The 23,684-nt window shown below is 45.0% G+C and overlaps 1 protein-coding gene across 3 annotated transcripts in view; it reads right to left on the reverse strand.

Annotated features, from left to right (window-relative positions):
* FAM171A1 (family with sequence similarity 171 member A1) overlaps positions 1–23,684 on the reverse strand; it is a 130,130-nt gene that overhangs the window by 33,443 nt on the left and 73,003 nt on the right. For 2 of the 3 annotated variants that reach the window (XM_061436122.1, XM_061436123.1), the window contains exons 2-4: positions 21,492–21,719; positions 15,732–15,824; positions 626–784 (exon numbers count right to left, since the gene is read on the reverse strand). In XM_061436122.1, the coding sequence (XP_061292106.1) occupies positions 626–784; positions 15,732–15,824; positions 21,492–21,719 (480 nt within the window). Of the gene's footprint in view, positions 1–625; positions 785–15,731; positions 15,825–21,491; positions 21,720–23,684 lie in introns of those variants that run through there. The other variant, XM_061436124.1, reaches the window with a different exon arrangement.

Below are 23,684 nucleotides of genomic sequence, written 5' to 3' on the forward strand. Positions count from 1 at the left end.
AAAGCCTGAACACTTGGCCGAGTGGAAGGCAGAAAGAGCAAGCTCAGAGAAAGGGAGGCTGTGAGAAAAGGCTGGATGGACTCAGCCCCTGCAGTCCAGAGTCTCCCCGCCCTGAAGTGCTCCATGTGCTGGTGGCTGGGGGCGCTGCTGTGCTCCTCTGGGAATCAGATTCAATGCCACCCACCCTTCCCTTTCCAGCTGTAATGTGTGGTGAGTAGGGGTGTACATCTCTGCACAGCTGGGCAGGCTGCTCCACCAAAAATGTTCCAGGGGCAAGTGGAGCGAGGTTGAAAACAGGACAGAAAACCTCCAACTCTGATCTGACACTTGAAAAATTCAATGGAAAGAACTTCTGGGAATTAAATATATTTAGGCAGCCAAAGGAGAGCTCAGAGAGGGTGCTTAAGGCAACTGGTCCCAGCAGAAAGGTTCAGCATTTCAAATTCATGAAAATTCAACCCCGCAGTGGTGCAGAATAAATTCCTTAAATGACGGTTTCAGTGCACCAGAACTTGTAGACAGATCTCCCCCTTCTGCACCTCTGGTCCTCCACTTAGAAAGATACAAACACCTATAAAAGATGCAAACACAGATTCCCCCTGCAGAAGACAGACGAGATTGTTACCTGTTCCGTTTCCATCTAATCCTCGCAAATAAGGAAAGCCGTCCACCTCGGAGGGGGAGCTGGCGGCTGTGAGAAAGGCGGTCAGGTCACTGTAGCTGGTGTTCTCTGGCAGCCGCAGGGCTCTTCTCTGGAAGTGCACTCGAGGCTGCGGCCGGGCACCTGCAGATATGAACCTCTGAGTTACCTCCCGGAGAAGCAGTTTCTGTTTTTAGAAAATGCAAACCCCGGAGAGGCTCCTCTAAGGTTTCAGCGTGGCTCCCCTGCCCCCACTCCTCCCCACATCCCTTCTCATGGCCCATTCACGCGGGGCACAGAGATGTGACAACATGCTATTATGGGGACAGAAATAATAGCCCATTGTCACGCCTGCTTTGACACAGGATGTTATTTAGGTTTTTCACAAAAAGCTCTATTTGTGAGCAGTCTTTTCACTGCCCAGTCTTGGTCTACGGGTAGGGGTATCGTTTTGGGAAAGAGAGTCTACGTAAGTGAAATGAGTGGCAATTAACATCTTGAAACACACAAGGCAAGAGAAATCCTTTGAGACTGTTACAAACACATCCTTAGTCTTCCTAGTAAAATCCAGTCTAAGTGCATAGATCACGCTGGAGCAGAGCAGGCGGCAGATGTGCCGCTGGACAAGAAATGCAAAGAACCCACAGTGAAATGTCTCTTGGCCTTCCGTCTACTCTGGTGGGTGCATCCAACTCCTGACTATTATGTTACAGATTTTATGATGAGCCTCTTGAACGGATGTGAGAACCACTCCTTCCAGGAAACCCTGTGCAGAAGGACGGCTTGAGCCGACAGCCCCGTTAGACAGTTACCTTGTGACACCATCCGCAGTTTGACTTTGCTCCAGATCTTGTTTTGACTGTAAAACCTGAACGTGTTTTTATCTAATGATGTAGTGAGGGTCACGAGATATAAACGTACTAAATCAGTTTGCACACAATCAGCAAAAAACATCATGAAGACAAAAACTCACAGAGATGGGAGTTGGGAGCATTTACTGATGGAAGTACACATCTCTCTGGGTTAAATAAAGTGATTCCTCAAACACAGTGGTCTGCCCTGATGTTCTGGCCATTGTATAACCTGCTCCAGGCTTGAGGGAGACCATATTTCTCTGTGGTCAGCTGGCTGCTCCCTCTCCTTCCAATTCGTGGTTGTTCTGACACAGCAGCTCTGCCCAGGGCTCATGTTCTTTCACGTCTCCACCAAGGTTCCTTTTCACTCTGGATCAGAAACTTTTAGGGGAGGAATAAGCCTGTCAGGAAGTGTTCTAGGGGAATTCTCTAGTGGTCCAGTGGTTAGGACTTGGCATTTTCACTGCCAGAGATCCAGGTTCAGTCCCTGGTTGGGAAATTCAGATCCCGCAAGCTGCCATAGCATGGCCGAAAACCAACCAAACAAAAACCAGAACTGCTGTCAATAAGGGAGTTCTGGAGCTCCAAGGATCATCTAATCTAAGTCTCTTCCGATAGGTGAGGCCACAAAAGCCCAAATGGGCTCACCAGCAACACAGACTTACGGGGTGGCTGCCTTGACCATGGATGACTGAGGAGGTCACGATGGTACCCTTACCTCCTGGAAACTACTGACTGCATTTCTCAAATGACTGGTCCTCCATAAACACTGGCCCAGCTCTGGAGCCCGTGGGAGCCAGATGCCCAAGCTCGCAATGGTCCTGTTTAATCTGGCTGTTTCCACTGAAGCCAGGTGGACACGCACATCAGTCCTGTTCCATTCCAGACCATTGGTGTCCTTTCCTTACCCCTAAAACACAGCCGTGGTGATGCCCTGGCATCCCTGCTGCTGTGTCGGTTAACTTTCAGCTTGCCTTAGCCTTCTCTCCTCTTCCTCTGATCTCACACCACAGTGATGTCTTCTTGCTATCCCCTCCTTGGTCTGCACAGAGCTTGGGTGCCTCATGATCTGGGGGTGCTCCACGCATGCTGGGAGCACTGGCCTCACCGGATCCCTCTCCCATCCACCTCCCACACCTTCTGTCTGCCTCTTTCCTTCTTCTCTAAGCTGTCCTCAGAGATTGAAGGTCAAAGCAATCCTTTCTCATCCATCTCCTCACCCTCAACTATATTTCAACATCTTATCCTCCTATTCCCATTTTCTTTTCTTTTTTATTTTTTTGTTAGATAGACACATGACTTTTGGAGTGGTCTCAAACTGCTTGAGCTGCTTTTATTTTTTTAATGTTTTAAAATTAATTTTTATTGGAGTATTGTTGCTTTGGTGGCTCAGCGGTAAAGAATCTGCCTGCCAATGCAGGAGCCACAGAAGATATGGGTTCGATTCCTGGGTCAGAAAGATTCCCTGGAGGAGGGAATGGCCACCCACTCCAGTACTGTTGCCTGAAAAATTCCATGGACAGAGGAGCCTGGCAGGCTACAGTCCATGGGGTTGCAAAGAGCTGGACACGACTGAGCGACTGAGCACAAAGGCACAGAGTTGCTTTACAATGTTGTGTTAGTTTCTGCCGTGCAGCAAAGAGAATCAGCTGTAAGTATACATATAATCCCCTCTTTCTTGGATTTCCCTCCCATTTAGGTCACTATTATTTTTTCAATGATAGTGAACTTTCTGTGATTTGGTTCCCGTTCTCCACTGTTCTTCATTCTAAACAACATTGCTGATGTCTGGGTTTTACACACTGAGAAATGGGAAACTCACTACTAGGAAGGAAGGGAGGGCGTGTCTGCAGTGTTAAGGTGCAAAGAGGGGCCGTTTCCTCATGAGGGTCGAGGCAGAAAGCAGAGGCCAGGCTGGTTACCTCAGAACAGGGGTCGGGTACCGTGTGCCCCTTCAGACCCCCTGAGATGGGCAGGTTGAGGTCACTATGAAGGCTCCTTTGGCTGAAAGAAACAGAAACCCACTCAGCCTAGACCAAGGAAAAGGGGAGGCTGCTGAAAGATGAAAGGGAATCCTGCTGAGCCCCAGGAAAGCAGTCCAGCCAGGCCTTACGGGGACCAGCCTAGGACCCTGATACCACAACCAGGGCTGTTCCCAGTTCTCAAGCCACTGGGCATTTCATCTCCATTCTTTTTTTTTTTTATATTTAAAATTTTAATAAATTGATGATTTAGTTTTTAAAAGTTCTCCTTAAATTCTATTTAAAAAGTTATCCTTTTCAGATTGAGGGGGTTTTAAATAGGTGACTCCTTTTGTCATTGGTTCCTCATTTTTTTTTTTTTTTGGCCACATCTCTTAGCATGTGGAACTTCTCTGACCAGGAATCAAACCCACATCCCCTGCAGTGGAAGCGTGGAGTCTTAATCTTACTGGACTGCCAGGGAAGCCCCAGTTCCTTATTTTTTAAAATTAAAGTACAATTGATTCACAATATTATGATAGCTTCAGGTGAACAGAAAGGTGATTGAGTTATACATATATAATTTTTTCAGGTTATTTTCCATTATAGGTTCTTACAAGATATTGAATAGTATTCCCTGTTATATAGTAAATCCTTGACGCTTATCTATTTTATATATAGTAATGTGCATCTGTTAATCCCAAACTCCGAGTTTACCCCCACCCACCTCTTTCCCCTTTGGTAACCATAAGTTTGTTTTTGATGTCTGTGAGTCTATTTCTGTTTTGTAAACAGATTCATTTGTATTATTTGTTAGATTCCACATATAAGTTACATCATAGGTCATCCAATTCTGAATCCTCCTGTCTCTGTCTCTCTGCGTGTCTACTTCTCTCTGCCTCTGTGTCTCTGTGTGTCTGTCTCTGCTTCACTCTCGTGTCTGCTCTTACTCCCTGGCTCATCGTGCATTTCCCTGGGAGCTGCATCTCTCCCCTCCTCTCTGCCCCTGCTGCCTTCCTTCCCTTTTCTGTGCAGGAGAACCTGCTCCTAGGCCAGACATGCGTGTCTGTTTTCGGTGGCAGGAGGAGTACTGGGGGGGGGGGGCCACAGAAGGGCGATGAGGAGGCAGGTTTCCTAGAAGGAGATGTGGCTGGTCCAGCTGCTTTGACACACGCTGTGACCAGCACGCACTGATACCTGTGGGGGATCAAACATAGTCCTCCCAGGAGAAAAGGCAAGACCTCTGCCTGGTGAAACGGCCAAAGGAACATCTAAGGAGTATAAGGGTTGAAATATTCTAAGCCACAGTGCAAATACAATCTAAAGTGGGTATGTGTAGGCTGGGCAGGGAATGGTATGTTCTTAAGCCTAAATTTATGTATGAAAGCTGCTACGTTCCCACACTTTTCAGGAAGGACTGGACTGGGTGTGGATGGATGGTGGAGGGGGACAGGGCTGTCTCTCTTCTGTGGATGTCCCTCCCCCACACTCCCCACAGCAGCTGCTTCAAACATTCGCTGTTCTTCTCAAACTTGGGGCTCGACTGCCATCCCCCAAATGCTCATACCCAACTGTACTGAAAACACCAGGGAACCACTTCTGTCTGCACTTCAAAACCTTTCTTCCATCACCTCTGCTGCCTTTCTAGCCCTGCCCTCCCCCAAGGTCAACCCAAGTATTCTGACTTTTGCTTGTTTTATTGTAAGACTTGTTATTTGACCAGTTTTTCTGGACTTCATCAAAAGTCTCTCTCTAGGGGCTTTTCTTCTCCAGTCAACACATATATTCCTTAGTTTCTCATTGAGAACAATGAGACACGACTTTCACTCTGTTCTCCCCATCAGTCTCCTCTCCTTCCACCCAATGCCCAGGGACGTGGCTTTCACCCTCAGTGCACGCTGCCCTTGGAAATGTCAACTGACGACTGCATAATCTGCAAACCCTGTGACCCTCGCTCGCCTTCACCCCTCCAGCCCTTCACAATGGGGTGCACTGTTCCCCACCCCCGCCAGCAGCCCTCCCTGCTGGCGGTGGCGGTCCTGCCCTCTGCTCTCTGCAGAGTCGCAGGCCTTTGCTCTACGAGTGCTTTCTTTTCCTCCTACTTCTGAGGAGAGATCCTGAAGGCTCAGCACAGTTGCCTCTGCCTGTTCCTGACTCTCTCCTGACTTGTCGCCCTTGCTGCAGCCTCACAGTTACCTTCCTGTCCTGCCGGGGACTCTGCTAAGCTCCATGCCTTTTCAGCACCTTGACCTGGATGCCCACCAGGCACTAAAACCATCACTACCTTCTCTCCCACTTGACAAAGACCTACTCCCCCCAACACCCAGGTGTGATTCCGGGTTGTCAAAATTGTTTTCCCTTTCTACTCTTCTGCACATTCATTCAAGGGACTGCCCCATCTTCCCTTATCAATGTTTCTAGCATTGTCTTTTCCTTCCATTCTGCCTCCACCCTACATGATCTTATACCATCCCTGCCTTCAACTATCACAAAAGTCTCCTAACTTCCCTGTGCTCTAGCCTCATCCCTTTCCTGCCTCATCTATTGATGATTCTCAAATTCTGCTTTGACCATGACCTTACCCTACCTGGAAACTTTCAATGGATCCACCACTTCCAAAATTAATAAAGGAGGCAACAAATCAGAGACCAACGTAGACTCAAACTACAGCTCCACTTATGAGAGGTGAAGTTCAGCGCTTTAGGATTTACAAAGTTCTGGTACACACATTATTTCACGTAGTAATCTGTGTGTGCTATACTCAGTCACTCAGTCATGTCTGACTCTTTGCGACCCCAAGGACTGTAGCCCGTCAGGCTGCTCTGTCCAAGGGATTTTCCCGGCAAGAATACTGAAGCACTGGAGAAGTGATTCTCCAGAATGAAGAAGATGTGGTACATATATATGATGGGATATTACTCAGCCATAGAAAAGAACGAAATGAGGCCATCTGCAACAACACGGATGGACCTGGAGATTATCATACTGAGTGAAGTTAAGTCAGACATAGATAAATATATGATACAGCTTTTATGTGGAATCTAAAAAATAAAATAAATGAATGACTATAACAAAACAGAAACAGACTCAAGATACACAGAACGAACTAGTGGTTTCCAGTAGAGACAGGGAAGGGGGGAGCGGCAAAATAAGGGTAGGAGATTAAGAGGTATAATTGCTAGGTATAAAACAAATAAGTACAAGGATATAAGATACAGCATAGGGAATATAGATTATATTGCATAATAACTTCAAGTGGAGTATCACTATGTTGTACATTGAAACTAATTTAACACTGTAAATCAACTATACTTCAATTTTTAAAAAAAGGAGGAAAAAATGCAATTTGCAAGCATTCTGTGACAAGGAGCATATTTATGGATCCAGCCTATGGTGGTAAAGAGCCCTCTGTTAATCGGTGCCTATGTTGGCCCTTCTGCTTCACCACACTGTTAACTTGAAACTGCTGCAGGCTTTCTGTATAAAACGCTGTCAACAATGACTGGAGGAGGAAATAGCAAACCACGTCAGTATTCGTGCCTTGAGAACCCTATGAACAGTATGAAAAGGCAACAATGATAAGACAACCGCTTTCCTGACTTTCCAAACGAAACTGAGTGCTAAGTCATTTCCATTGGAAACATGTGCTTACTTTGAACCATGTGTGCATGTGTGCCTGTATGTGCACACGCGCGCGTGTGTGTGAGAGAGAGAGCAAGAGAGACAGAGAGAGAGAAAGCAATCTCCATAGTTCCACCTGGTCTGATGAGAACGGTTTTAGGGTGTATGTGGTCTGAATTTAGATACCTACCTACAGATAGGAAAACAAGTGAGCGTCAGCAGTCTTTTTATTGTTCAAGGAAAATGCTCATTAACCATGAGCTTATTCTATTTTATTTGGTTGTAAACATTTCAAAACAAAACTTCACCTGAAGCATTAAATCTTGCTAATGAGAACACCTCTGCTTCTCTCATCTCCATCTCTCAGCCAGTGGCCTTCATTCTTTCAAATCTTTTGCTCTAGTGTCACATAAAACCAAACAACGGGGCATCACCCCAAACTATGCACACAATACGTGTGAGGCTCTGTCACCAAACTGTCATCTCACCATCTCCCCCTTCCTCTGGGGGAGTCTGACACATAACATCTAGGCAACACAAAAATTCAAATGGCTGACAGCACTTACATTTCTGACTGGCAAGAGTTTATTTTTTTGCTTCTCTGACTCCATTTAAAAAATAAAGAAATGCACCTACACTTGACTAGTTTGAGAATAAAAATTTGAATATAACATTTAGAAATTCAGTTTATATTGGTTTTTCAGAACAGAACTGCAAAGACCAAAAATGATCTACATAAGGTTCTCCTTCCAGCTGGTAAGAAAACAAGAAACAAGATCACCTAGTGTTATCCTGCTACGTCTGTACTCTACTGAGACAAGGAAAGGTACAACTAGTACAACTCAAAAAGTTAGGTGAACTTAAACATTAACAAAGTGTAGACAATCTTTACGGAGAAGGCAATGGCACCCCACTCCAGTACTCTTGCCTGGAAAGTCCCATGGACGGAGGAGCCTGGTGGGCTGCAGTCCATGGGGTCTCAGAGTCAGACACGACTGAGCAACTTCACTTTCACTTTTCACTTTCATGCATTGGAGAAGGAAATGGCAACCCACTCCAGTGATCTTGCCTGGAGAATCCCAGGGACGGGGGAGCCTGGTGGGCTGCCGTCTATGGGGTCGCACAGAGTTGGACACGACTGAAGTGACTTAGCAGACAATTTTTAAAAGCTGGAATGCAAATGAGAAAGGGAAAGGGAGAAATAAATGGTTCTCAGTTTCTGGTTACATAAAAGAGGGAAGTGATACAGCAGACTGAACAAATTAATCATAACAAAAACTACCTGGATGTCTTACATCCCTAGGCTTATAATACGACCAAACTTCTTGCTCCTTAGAGAGACAGAGAGAGCAATTCTAATACTCTGGCTGTGTGTCTGTGTGCATGTGGGAACCGATGAACTGTCCTCCTCTTAGCAGCCATGACAAAGCAAATAATTAACTGTAGCATGAGCGATCTATACAGGAAGTACAAAAAGCAGTGGGATCTGGATGGATTTTTAAATATTCATTTACTCAACCTTTCAGTGAACTGCTCATTGTATACCGATACTAAAGTGGGCATGGGGCCACGCCCTGGGAGTGTTAAGGTGAACATGACCCCTTCCTCACTCTTCAGGTTTTTCAGTTTTGTCTGGGAGCTAAGACGATACTGCCAGATATGGCAGGAAGGGTGGTTTTGTGATAAGATACAGAACCCTCAGCTGGAGGGCTGTTTTAATTCTCCTTCCTGGTTACTGATAAGGAATGAAGGGGGCATAAGGGAGGCAGGGATGGGTGGAATCCAAGGTTGGAGCCAGAAGGTGTGGAAGGCACATGGATGCCTAGTTCTGGGCTTAGGGAAGCTCTGGGACCATGTGGCAGGGGTTGGTGGATTTCACTTGAATGCTGTGCCATTAACAAGACTCCATGAATCCCCAGTCTGCTTCTTTCTGCTACAGCCAGCCCCCTTTTCGGATTCATACTTTCTGTTCCCTTTGAATCTGGGCTTGTAGGTGGCCTGGTATGATCACAGATCTGCTGCATCTCATGATTCTATCATTAGCTAAGATCCTCACCTCTTCTGGGTTCTTGGTTCAATTCTAGGAAAAGGAAGAGAGAAGAACTTGGGTTGGGGAGATCTACTGGAGAAGGAAATGGCAACCCACTTCAGTGTTTTTGCCTGGAAAAATCCCATGGACAGAGGTGCCTGGCGGGGTTGCAAAGAGTTGGACATGACTGAGCAACTAAGCATAGACACATGGGCTTGAATACTTGCCCACGAAAGAGTGGGAGATCTCTAGTCTACTCTAGGAGATCAAACCAGTCAATCCTAAAGGAAATCAACCCTGAATATTCATTGGAAGGACTGATGCTGAAGCTGAAGCTCCAATACTTTGGCCACCTGATGCAAAGAGCTGACTCACTGGAAAAGACTGTGATGCTGGGAAAGACTGAAGGCAGGAGGAGAAGGGGATGACAAAGGATGAGCTAGTTGGATGGTATCAGTGACTCAATGGATATATGAGTTTGAGCAAACTCTGGGAAATGATGAAGGACAGGGAAGCCTGGCGTGCTGCAGCCCATAGCTTCACAAAGAGTCAGAACACACCTGGCAACCGAACAACAACACAGAATGGGAGAAAACAGTGGTGTGGGGGTTAGAGGGGATGAAATAGCAATCTTGGAGAGTCGGAAAACAAGTAACTCCTCCAGCCGCATGTTCTGCTGTGGCCATGAGTGGCTGAGTCACCCAGGGTCAGAAGTTATTTATTCAGGCAAAGATGGCAGTATTACTCACAAAAGCCAAGACACGGAAACAATGGAAGTGTCCACTGATGGATGAATGGATACGGAAAGTGTATGTATGTGTATATATGTATATGTATACACACACACACATATATGCAGTGGAACATTATTCAGCCATAAAAAGGAAGGAAATTCTGCCATTTGGGTCAACGTGGATAGACCCTGAGGACATTATGTTAGACATTATGACTGAAATAAATCAGTCAGAGAAATCAGCCAGAGAAAGACAATAAATCAGTCAGAGAAAGACAATATTGTATGATTTCACCTATAAGTGGAATTAGAATGGTTGCCAAAGGCAGGAGGCAGGGGGTGAGAAGAACAGATAAAGGTGGTCAAAGGCACAAACCTCCAGTTATAAGATGAATATGTTCTGGGGATGTAATACATGGCCTGGTGTCTGCAGCAGACTTGGGTATGGTATAAGCTTGGAGGAGGAGGTCACCATTAACCCCACCATAGAGCTGCCAGAACTTACACAGGACTGGGGAAACAGACTCTTGGTGGGCACAAACAGAATCTGTGTGTACCAGGACCCAGGAGAAAGGAGCAGTGACCCCACAAGAGACTGACCCAGACTTGCCTGTGAGTGTCCGGGAGTCTCTGGTGGAGGCATGGGTTGGTGGTGGCCTGCTGCAGGGTTGGGGGCACCGAGTGTAGCAATGCATGCATGGGACCTTTTGAAGGAAGTCGCCATTATTTTCACTACCTCCACCATAGTATGGCCCCAGGTAAATAACAGGTCAAGTCAGTCTTGGGAAGCATCACTATGAACAAAGCTAGTGGAGGTGATGGAATTCCAATTGAGCTATTTCAAATCCTAAAAGATGATGCTGTGAAAGTGCTGTACTCAATATGCCAGCAAATTTGGAAAACTCAGCAGTGGCCACAGGACTGGAAAAGGTCCGTTTTCATTCCAATCCCAAAGAAAGGCAATGCCAAAGAATGCTCAAACTACTGCACAACTGCACTCATCTCACACGCTAGTAAAGTAATGCTCAAAATTCTCCAAGCCAGGTTTCAGCAATATGTGAACTGTGAACTTCCAGATGTTCAAGCTGGTTTTAGAAAAGGCAGAGGAACCAGAGATCAAACTGCCTACATCTGCTGGATCATCGAAAAAGCAAGAAGAGTTCCATAAAAAATCTACTTCTGCTTTATTGACTATGCCAAAGCCTTTGACTGTGTGGATCACAATAAACTGTGGAAAATTCTGAAAGAGATGGGAATACCAGACCACCTAACCTGCCTCTTGAGTAAACCTATATGCAGGTCAGGAAGCAACAGTTAGAACTGGACATGGAACAACAGACTGGTTCCAAATAGGAAAAGGAGTACGTCAAGGCTGTATATTGTCACTCTGCTTATTTAACTTATATGCAGGGTACATCATGAGAAATGCTGGGCTGGATGAAGCACAAGCTGGAATCAAGATTGCCGGGAGAAATGTCAATAACCTCAGATATGCAGATGATACCATCCTTATGGCATAAAGTGAAGAAAAACTAAAGAGCCTCTTGATGAAAGTGAAAGAGGAGAGTGAAAAAGTTGGTTTAAAGCTCAACATTCAAAAAACTAAGATCACGGCAACCGGTCCCATCACTTCATGGCAAATAGATGGGGAAACGGTGGAAATGGTCAGACTTTATTTTTTGGGGCTCCAAAATCACTGCGTATTGTGATTGCAGACATGAAATTAAAAAACGGTTACTCCTTGGAAGGAAAGTTTTGACTAGACAGTATATTAAAAAGCAGAGATTTTACTTTGCCAAAAAGGTCCATCTTGTCAGTTCAGTTCAGTTCAGTCGCGTCCAACTCCTTGTGACCCCATGAACTGCAGCACGCCAGGGCTCCCTGTCCATCACCAACTCCCGGAGTTCACCCAAACTCATGTCCATTGAGTCAGTGATGCCACCCAACCGTCTCATCCTTTGTCGTCCCCTTCTCCTCCTGCCCTCAAATCTTTCTCAGCATCAGGGTCTTTTCAAATGAGTCAGCTCTTTGCATCAAGTGGCCAAAGTACTAGAGTTTCAGCTTCAAGGCTATGGTTTTTCCAGTAGTCATGTATGGATTTGAGAGTTGGACTATAAAGACAGCTGAGCGCCAAAGAATTGATGCTTTTGGCTTGGCGTGCTGTGGTTCATGGGGTCGCAAAGAGTCAGACGTGACTGAGTGGCTGAACTGAACTGAACTGATTGTATATTTGACAGATGCTGAGAGAGTAGATCTTAAAAGTTCTCATCACAAGAAAAAACTGTGTGATAATGGATGTTAAGTAGACTTATGGTGGTGATCACTGTATAATATATACACATATCAAATCATTGAAGATATATGTCTTAGTTCAGTCGCTCAGTCGTGTCTGACTCTTTGCGACCCCATGAACTGCAGCATGCCATGCCTCCCTGTCCATCACCAACTCCCGGAGTTCACTCAAACTCACATCCATCGAGTTGGTGATGCCATCCAGCCATCTCATCCTCTGTCGCCCCCTTCTCCTCCTGCCCCAATCCCTCCCAGCATCAGAGTCTTTTCCAATGAGTCAACTCTTCGCATGAGGTGGCCAAAGTACTGGAGTTTCAGCTTTAGTATCATTCCTTCCAAAGAACACTCAGGGCTGATCTCCTTTAGAATGGACTGGTTGGATCTTCTTGCAGTCCAAGGGACTCGCAAGAGTCTTCTCCAATATCACAGTTCAAAAGCATCAATTCTTCGGCGCTCAGCTTTCTTCATAGTCCAACTCTCACATCCACACGTGACCACAGGAAAAACCATAGCCTTGACTAGACGGACCTTTGTTGGCAAAGTAATGTTTCTGCTTTTGAATATGCTATCTAGGTTGGTCATAACTTTCCTTCCAAGGAGTAAGCGTCTTTTAATTTCATGGCTGCAATCACAATATGCAGTGATTTTGGAGCCCCCCAAAATAAAGTCTGACACTGTTTCCACTGTTTTCCCATCTATTTCTCATGAAGTGATGGGACCAGATGCCATGATCTTCATTTTCTGAATGTTGAGCTTTAAGTCAACTTTTTCACTCTCCTCTTTCACTTTCATCAAGAGGCTTTTGAGTTCCTCTTCACTTTCTGCCATAAGGGTGGTATCATCTGCATATCTGAGGTTATTGATATTTCTCCCAGCAATCTGATTCCAGCTTGTGCTTCCTCCAGCCCAGCGTTTCTCATGATGTACTCTGCATATAAGTTAAATAAGCAGGGTGACAGTATACAGCCTTGACGTACTCCTTTTCCTATTTGGAACCAGTCTGTTGTTCCATATCCAGTTCTAACTGTTGCTTCCTGACCTGCATATAGGTTTCTCAAGAGGCTGGTTAGGTGGTCTGGTATTCCCATCTCTTTCAGAATTTTCCACTTTACTGTGATCCACACAGTCAAAGGCTTTGGCATAGTCAATAAAGCAGAAATAGATGTTCTTCTGGAACTCTCTTGCTTTTTCAATGATCCAGCGGATTTTGGCAATCTGGTTTCTCTGCCTTTTCTAAAACCAGCTTGAACATCTGGAAGTTCACAGTTCACATATTGCTGAAGCCTGGCTTTGAGAATTTTGAGCATTACTTTACTAGCGTGTGAGATGAGTGCAATTGTGCGGTAGTTTGAGCATTCTTTGGCATAAGACTGGAGGTGGGGAACCATTATACTTCAGTTGTGAAACAACAATGGAAAAGGTAATTAAGGAGAAACTGGAGGTCCCAAGCCCAACAGCCCCCACTGTGGTCCTGATGTGAAAGGATGCTGAGGACTCAGGCCTAGTTCTGCTGTCTCTTAGGAGAAAAGCAGGAGATGACTTAGGGCTCACTGCAGATGACATTAAAATCTATATATCTATTCCTGTTATCTCTCCCAAACTCAGTTCACATATGCTCCCAGACATTTCTCCTTATTTCTCTTTACACACATCATCTAAGAGCAGCATGTTAACCTCCTTGTTTGTTCCCACAGCTATGCAATAAAAAAAGGAATAAAGTCACCTCACTTGGAGGTGGCACATGGATGTGGTTAGGCAGAGAATGATTGGTGTAAATAGTATTAAAATAAAGGAGTAAACAAAACAAAGAAAAACAGGGGGCTCCCCAGGTGGCACTAGTGGTAAAGAACCCACTTGCCAATACAGGAGATTGGGAGACTGGGTTCAATCCCTGGGTCGGGAAGATCCCCTGGAGGAGGGCATGGCAACCCACTCCAGTATTCTTCCCTGGGGAATCCCAAGGACACAAGAGCCTGGTGGGCTACAGTCCATGGGGTTGCAGAGTCGGATACGACTGATGCAACTTAGCACAAATAAAAATGGTTTTTCCAGTAGTTATGTATGGATGTGAGAGTTGAACCATAAAGAAGGCTGAGCACCAAAGAACTGATGCTTTTGAACTGTGGTGCTGGAGAAGACTCTTGAGAGTCCCTTGGACTGCAAGGAGATCAAACCAGTCTATTCTAAAGGAAATCAACTCTGAATATTCATTAGAAGGACTGATACTGAAGCTGAAGCTCCAATATTTGGGCCACCTGATGTGAGGAGCCTATTCACTAGAAAAGACCCTGATGCTAGAAAGGACTGAGGGCAAGAGGAGAAGAGGGTGACAGAGGATGAGATGGTTGGATGGCATCACTGAATCAATGGACATGAGTTTGAGCAAGCTCCAGGAGATAGTAAAGGGCAGGGAAGCCTGGTGTTATGCAGTCCATGGGGTCACAAAGAGTTGGACATGACTTAAGGACTGAACAACAACAAAAAGTAAACAAAAAAAAGAATCTGATGAAACATTAAAAGACAGGAAATATCATTCTCAGGCCCGTGGCTAAGATGGAAGAAACCAATCATCTCAGCAAAAAAAAGGTTTGACACAAGTCTGATTCCCAGTTCCAATGCCAGCCCCAAACAAAGTGCAAATTCCACAAACCTTCTCTACCAGATTTTCTGGAAGAGAGGTTAGAGGGGTGAGGTCACATTTACACCACTGCACATGAGATGGGCTAAAAACACAAGGGGATAAGAGATAGAAAAAGGCCACACTTGAATGCCTGGGAATTTTTTGTTTCCTTTTTTGGGTGGGAGGAGAAGTTTTTTTTATTGTAAAAAACACCTAATATTAAATTACTGTCTTAACCAGGTTTTTTTTGCGGGGGAGGGGCGTGCTACGTGGGATCTTAGTTTCCCAAACAGATCAAATCTATGTCCCCTGCATTGGGAGCATAGAGTCTTAACCCCACTGGACTGCCAGGCAAGTCCCCATTTAACCAGTTTTATGTGTCCAGTGCACCAATGTGAAGTATATTTGCACTGTTGTGCAACAGATCTCTAGAACTGTCCTGTTTTGCAAAACTGAAACTCTAGGGAGTTTCCTGGGGGTCTAGTGGTTAGGACTTGCATTTCCACTGCAGGGGGTGTGGGTTCAACCCCTGGTCAGGCAACTAAGATCTCACAAGCCACAAGGCCTAGCCAAAAAAACTAAAAACAAACAAACAAACAAAATCCCCTGAAACTCTATATACTCAAATGCTTATGAAACTTTTCAGAGTGACCCTATCCATTGGTCACTGAGTCCCAGGCAGGGTCTGGATTCTGACTCTGGGATGAATTTTCTCACCTTTGGAGAAGAGAGGGACATGGTGTGAAAGAGGGCGGAGTCTCTTCTTACTCCTCTGCACTTCAAGGCTGGGCTGATAACAAACAAGGCCACAGCCAACAGTTTCACCGAAATGCCAATGTGTCCATGCACTTGTAGGGACTAGAGCCATTATGTCCAGCTGTGGACATGCTCGTGGCCATCACTACCTGACTACCCATTCCTCACATTTTAACAGTTGGCCCCAAAGTTACCATCGCTCCTCTTTTTAAGTATCAGACATACCTTGGAATCCTGAGACTATCTGGACAACATCTTCATACACCATCAGGGTAGCGGATCGTTCTGGAAGCAGGCCCAGGCTTAGTGAAGAAAATACTGCGGAAACAAAGATGGATATGAGGAAATTCTGATTTCTAAATCAAAGTGCCCATGCCAATTTTTTAAGTACTCTGCATTCTTTGGATTCTCTGGGTTCAAGTCAATCAACAGCACTGATTTTTTAGTAATGTGACATAATAATAAATATATATCTTTTCTCTACCTCTGGTTCCTGGCTCAAATTCCTGAGTCACCAGAGTATCTTTCTGATATGATGAGGAGACTCAGGGTGGCCTCCTGTAGGCGGACTGGTCACCAAAAAGATCAAACCATGATAAGAATCTTGGAACTTTCAGGCTCACTTCCCATCATCCAGAGAGAATAGATGGGGTGGAAAGCTCAGTTCATGATTGATCACACCTGCCATAATTGATGAAGCTGCCATGAGAGTCCCAAAGGTATAGGCTTTGGGGAACTTCAAGCTGGTGAGTACATTTATGTACTAGGAGGTTGGTGCACCTCAGCTCCACAGGGATAGAAGCTCCCATAGCGAGGACCCTTCTGAATCTCACCTGTTGCACCTCTTCATGTAGCTGTTCATCTGCATCCATTATGATACTTGTTATAAACCAGCAAATGTAAGTCATTGCTTTTCTGAGTTCTGGGAGTCATTACAGTGAAAGAAAGGGAGGGGCGCATGGGAACCTCTGATTTATAGCTGATTGGTCAGAAGTACAGATGACCACTTAGGGCTTGTGTCTGAATTAGAGGACAGTCTCATGGGACTGAGCCCTTAATCGGTAGCATTTGGGCTAATTTTGGACAGCTATTGTCAGACCCTGATGTTGGGAAAGATTGAAGGCAAGAGGACAAGGGTATGACAGAGGGCGAGATGGTTGGACGGCATCACCACTCAATGGACATGAGTTTAAGCAAGCTCCAGGAGATGGTGAAAGACAGGGAAGCCTGGCGTGCTAGGGGGTCTCAAAGAGTTGGACACAACTGAGTGACTGAACAACTGTCAGAATGGAAGTGAATTGTAAGACATCCAGTTGGTATCCAGAGAGGAGGAGAACTGGTTGGTTTGAGAAGAAAACCCACTTACTAGGTGTCAGAATTATCATAAACAGAGAGAAAGGAAACAGTTTGTCCTTTAAGTATTGTTAGCAAAAGTCTTTCAAAACTCCATGAGTCCTGCAGTCTCCCATATAACAACTGCTTAGCCTACAACAGTTAACTACATATTTTCTATTCTTTAGAAGTTCTTAGTAAAGTATCTGAACCTCTTCACATTAGGAATCTAATAAAGCTACAATGCACACAGTGTATGTATGTAAAATATTGGATATTAACATTAAAAAAGACTCACAAGTGTGCTTAGGTTAATGGGTACCTCATGATAAAATTTTTTTTTCCTCTGTATTTTGGGAACTAATAAGATGACACTTTCCAGGTGGCACTAATGGTAAAGAATCCACCTGCCAATGCAGGAGATGTAACAGATGCCAGTTCAATCCCTGGGTGGGGAAGATCCCTTGGAGTAGGAATTGGCAACCCACTCCAGTATTCTTGCCTGGAAAATTCCATGGAGAGTTCAAAGGCCTCTTAGACTCCATCCAGGCCTAAGTTCCTATGTTTTTTTGTTGTTGTTGTTGTTGTTGTTGTTGTTGTGTTTAATTTTTTAACTGGAGGATAATTGCTTCACAATATTGTATTGGTTTCTGCCATACATTAACATGAATCAGCCATAGGTATCTGTGTATCCATCATTCACATTGAACAGATGTCATATTTGCTTCAGATTCAAGCCACTTAGTCGTGTCTGATTCTTTGGGACCCCGAGGACTGTAGCGGGCTGCCATTTCCTTCTCCAGGGGATCTTCCTGACCCAGGGATCGAACTCACGTCTCCTGTATTGCAGGCAGATTCTTTATCTGCTGAGCCCATAGGGAAGATTGAATCAGCCATAAGTATACGTATGTTACCTCCCTCTTGAACTTCCCTCCCACCTCCCATCCCATCCCACCTCTCTAGGTTGTCACAGAATACCAGTTTGAGCTCCTTGAGTCATATAGCAAATTTCCACTGGCTATTTACTTTACATATGGTAATGTACATGTTCCCATTGAGAGAGTAGTCTCTACATTTAAAGAGGAAGAAAGTAAGGCCTAGAGAGGTAAAGTAACTTTCAAGGAAAATATTAGGAGCCAGAAATATCAAATGCTAAGTAGTGCAATTATTGGGTTCATTCAGGTTTTTGGTAGGATTCTACAGAAAAACCCAAATTAATTTTTGGCCAATCCAATATTCAGCACAATTGGCTCTGGACAGTGCCAGAGGGGACCAATGAGGGGTTGGCCATGGACATGACCCCTTTTTCTACACAGTCCATTTATTTAGCTGCCATCATGTATAAGGCCCAGAGCTAGATGTGCAGAATAGATCACTGTTGGGGACAGTCTGTGCCCTTAAGGGATCTACATTAGATGGAGGCTAAGACACACAATCAATAGCTACACGACAAGCAGAATGTGACAAAGTGCCCTGACAAAGAAGGACGGACCTTGGTGCTGGGAAAACAATCCAGAGTTCCTCCTAACGTTAAACAAAGAGTCACTGTGTGACCCAGGAACACCACTCCCAGGCACATGCCCAGGAGAACTGAGAATATGTGTTCACACAAACACTTGTACATGAAAGTTCATAGCAACATCAGTCATAATAGCCACAAAGTGGAAACTAAAGGCTGAACATGCTTGGTGTCCCACAGGCAGCTTAAATCCAATCTATGCTATATTCGTCATTGACTATGACCCCAACACTCATGCTTTTCCTTCCCATCTCCTGCACCTCCACCCCCACCTCCACCCACTTTTGTAGGAGCCCCAAGCTTGGGGACAGGGATATACACAGGGAAGGAGTAAGGGATTTCTTTCAGTCAACCTTAGGGAACCACAAGGTGGCCCATCACCCATCTGTTATTCTATCCACTCCATCACCAGTCAGAAATTTGAGATTCAACTCACATTCATTCAACTTTTTTCCCTTGTATCTCTCCCATCCATTCTCCAAGGCTTTCTGAATTCTGCCTGCTAAATATTCCTCAGGTTTATCTCCTTTTCTCTAAAATGTTCCTAAAGGATTTCCTCAATTGTACCTATTTCCAACCCACTTTCCATAGCTCTCAAAGCAGTGGTCCCAAATTACAGTCAACATTTTTATCCATAAATACCTGGGTGATGGGGGTTATTGTGGGGAGTTCAGTTCAGTTCAGTTCAGTCACTCAGTTGTGTCCGACTCTTTGTGACCCCATGAATTGCAGCACGCCAGGCCTCCCTGTCTATCACCAACTCCCAGAGTTCACTCAAACTCATGTCCATCCAGTCGGTGATGCCATCCAGCCATCTCATCCTCTGTCATCCCTTTCTCCTCCTGCCCCCAATCCCTCCCAGCATCAGAGTCTTTTCCAATGAGTCAACTCTTTGCATGAGGTGGCCAAAGTATTGGAGTTTCAGCTTTAGCATCAGTCCTTCCAATGAACACCCAGGACTGATCTCCTTTAGGATGGATTGGTTGGATCTCCTTGCAGTCCAAGGGACTCTCAAGAGTCTTCTCCAACACCACAGTTCAAAAGCATCAATTCTTCAGCACTCAGCTTTCTTCATAGTCCAACTCTCACATCCATACATGACCACTGGAAAAACCATAGCCTTGACTAGAAGGGAGTAGGAACTGTTTATTAAAATCCAGATTCCTTGGTCAATCTGTCCAGTCAAATGGGTGAGTCCTGGAATCTGTATATTTTTACAAGCATCTTCTGATGCTAATATCTATTCATCCTCAAGACTCAGCTGCCCTCTCAGCCTCCCCAGGAAACTCCTTCATTTGCTCATGTAGGCTGGTGGACTTGTCCTCCCCAGCATCCCCATCTGCACATAAATCTATCAGAGTATTGATCCCATTAGGAGGAACTGGCTTCTGTGGCTGACTTCATAACTAATGGATAAACCTCCCAGAAGCAAGTCCTGAGTTTCTAAACTTCTATTCTCAGTGGCCAGGGCAGTGTCTGACATATAGTAGGCACTTGACAGGTTTAACTGAACTAAAGAGAATTTCGTGGATGAGGGTAGGTGCTGGGGCTGGATGAGACAGGCATAGCCACACTTAGCTTCCATGGGCCCCAGAGGCAATGGGAACCATGGTGAGGCGGGTCCCGTGGTGCAGAGGTGAGCACGAATACTGGCCTTGTGCCAGGCACTGTGTTAGGTGCTATGCATTTATTGAGCACCTACCATGTTTTAGACCCTGTAAGTGAGTGCACCTACGTTAAATACTTTTTACTCAGAACTGCTCTACAAGGTGGTATCAGCTCCATTTTGCAGAGACTGGCATCAAAGCCGGAGGGGCTCAAGCATAGATTTGGAGCCAGAACCCAGGTCATCTGGTTTCCAAAGTCCATCCTCCCCCCATTACCCTGGCAACAAATGTGCTGGCAGATAATGTGGTCCAGGCACTAGATGGAGTCTGAAGTAAAGGGACAGAGGGGGCACCATCTGTGCTCCCACCTACCCCATCCCCAGCTGAACTCACGTCAGGCTCCATCCTTGCCCCTGGTGGTAGGCCAACTGCTTTGCAGGGGTGAAAGGTCATGCAATATTGTGATTTATAATATGTAATATATATTTGGTCTGGGTCTCATTTCTGGCTCACAGCTCCTAAAACCCTTGGAATTTTCTAAGTGATACGGGCAATAAAGGAATCTTTTGTTATTCGTATCAAATGAATGGGGCTTTCAATGGGAGTTTCAGTTAATATAATGACTTTTGGGAAAGCTTCATGATAACCTAAGAAGGGGAACTGGTTGCCAGGGGAAACTGTGTGACTAGAGGCTGGAATCTCTCAGTCTCACCGTCCTCTCCCCCTGACCTCCAGGGAGGAGAGAGTGGCTGGAGGTTGAATCAATCACTAATGGCTAATGCTTTAATCAGTTATGCCCACATGATGAAGTTTCCATAAAACCCAAGAGGATGGGGTCGGGTGAGCCTCTTGGTTGGTGAGCACCAGAGGTGCTAGGAGGTGGTACAGCTGGCCAGGGATGGAGGCTCCACGCCTCTTCCCACAGACCTTGGCCTACACATGTCTTCATCTGGCTGGTCCTTTAATAACCTTTACAATAAACTGGTAAGCTAGCAAGTACCAGCTGGGGTTGCAGACTCGGCGACACATTGCTGGATGTGTGGAAACACCATGACACATTTGGTGATTAGACGCGCTAGAAGTGGAATCGAGTACTGAGAGTGGAGGAGCACCAGGAGGGCCTTTCCTGAGCAGGTAAGAAGGTGGCCAGAGAAAGACAGTCTGGCCATCAGGCCCACCTTTTGGCAGCCTTGCTCTCAGATGCTAAAGTGAGATGAGGAAGCCCCATTTCAGAGCACTGTCCCAATGCCACTGGCTGGTTATGACCCATCGTGTACAGAATGGAACAGTGGAGAAATGAGTAGAAAAGGCTTTGGTTCCATTGTACAAATAGCATTGTGGAGCCCAGCCAGCTTCACACCAGATTCCACCTTCCCTGCACATAAGAGGCACCAAAAACTAGGGCAGAGAATGCACATGTATTTTCCTAATTGTCTGACTTAACGCTTACAAAGTCATTTCTGTGTCTGACTCCACCCCTAGCCTGATTATATGCCCTGTTTTAGAGAAAGGTAAAGACCACCTTACCAGGTAACCGGATGGGCTTCCAGGGGGCAGAGTTTGGCACGTAGGCATGCTTTGTGGCCGTGACAATCAGCTGACTGCCCAGCTTATACTGGAATTTGATGAAGGCGACGCCATCTGTCCCCGAGGTACCAGAGGCAATGGAGACCTGGTTGGTGAAAATCTCAATGAGCGCGTCAGGGACAGGCTGATGGGTGCTGGCATCACTGATGTGGACCTTCAGGGTGACCTCTGGAAGAAGGCAGAGCAACAGAGAACGGTTATTAACTGGGGAACTCCAACAGCGATTCTGTAATAACAGCGAAGGGAGGTAGCAAGTATTCATGGGATATGCTTAGATAATCTAGACTGGGGACTTTTCTGGTGGTCCAATGGTTAAGACTTCATGCGTCCAATGGTTAAGACTTCCTGTATCCAATGAAGAGTGCACAAGTTTGATCCCTGGTCGGGGAACTAAGATCCCATATTCTATAAGGTGCAGCCAAAATAATGTTTTTAATTAGAAAAAAAAATTCTAGATCTACATCTAAAATATAAATCGTTTTAACCAGAAACATTCTCTTCTTAGCAATTCTTTTTTACTTTACATGATTCCTTATCTTCTTCAAAACCACTGCCTATAACAAACTCCTTTCCTCCTGGCTCCTCCTGGCGGCCCCCCGCCCCCAACAATAATAATTAAGAGAAATATCTCTATTCCTTTAAGACACTGTGCAACAAATACCACGCTTTCTGATCCTGCCCAGTGTTGCTGGTAAACACAGCCTAAGCAAAGCTCAGGCTGCTACACAAGGACCCTGCAGGCACTAAGGTTTGCAGCAAAATTGTGACCTGCAGCAAAATTGTTCAACAATCTGTGATGAACATGGATGTGTACAGCTCAGGGTCGCTGTGCTGGTAATCATGAAGACATGACTGAAAAGTAGTCCCTGCACACAGTACCACCAGGGGGGTGGGCAGACTATCTAAGCAATGTGTCCTGCCCAGACCATGGACCCGCCCCAGTTGTTACTCCATTTAAGGAACCTCCTCCCTTGGGAGGGAGGAAAAGCACCTATTACTTGGTTTTGTTGGATCCCTCGTGCTGCAGCCTTCCCAAAAAAATCTTGACTGAATTTCTCTTCCTGATTCCTACTGATTAAAGTGTTCAAGGGCTCGGTTGGTATCACACAGTTAATGTGTTTTTTGGCTAGATGACCATAAGGAATAGCTAAAGAACCCTAGACCCAGGAGTTACATGAGGTCTGCACCAAATAAATCTCTCAAAAACCTTGCAGAGAAAAAAAGTGCTACAAAAACTGAACCTGGTTACTCCCTACTATAGGAGGAGAAAACTACTGCCAAAAGAGGGATAAAATCAACATCAAGAAAATCAGGCATATGGCATTACAAAGCATATCTAGTCGATTCCTGCCAATCTTATCAGTGTTATCTTAATGCAGATTCTCAGCACACATTTGCTTTCTTATGGAGCTGGTCTTACTTGCCCCCAGTTATAAATGAATTAATACTCTCATAGCAGAAACCCTCTACAACAGGACAAGTGGGAAGGTGCTTTGTGGTGTTGCACACGGACGATTTACATAATCTTGAAATGCAACATTCACTAGCAACCGGGATTACAAAGTTTCTGCTTTCTCTTCACTGCTGGCTGAGAAGGCAAAAGCAGCGGAAACTTGGAAAAAGTGAAATAATTTCTGAGTAAACACAAGAAAGGAGTTCTCCAAAGGTATGGACACCAAGCAGGGAATAAAGAAGACGTGACGAGTTGAGAGAATGGGACTGACACACGTATACTACTATGCATCAAACAGATCACTAATGAGAACCTAGCAAAGAGGTTATTGCGCAGGGAACTACACTCAGTGCTCTGTGATAACTTAAATGAGAAAGAAATCCAAAAAAGAGGGGATATATGTATGCATATAGCTGATTCACTTTGCTGTAGAGTAGAAATTAACATCTTAAAGCAACTACATTCCAATAAAAATTAAGTAAAAAAAGAGAAGAGTTTTCTTATAATCAATGCCCTGGGTTCTACCACTTTAACATGGGAAACCTAGTATATATTCTGCAATTATATACCTTGAAAAAGATTATTTAGCTACTTCTTTTGGTGTAACAGGATGTGAAAACACATCATTGTGGTTAGGTAATTATTACAGACTACTGGGGTGTCATATGTATTAAAATTTT

Source organism: Bos javanicus, chromosome 13 (assembly GCF_032452875.1).
Source record: "Bos javanicus breed banteng chromosome 13, ARS-OSU_banteng_1.0, whole genome shotgun sequence".
Taxonomy (NCBI): domain Eukaryota; kingdom Metazoa; phylum Chordata; class Mammalia; order Artiodactyla; family Bovidae; genus Bos; species Bos javanicus.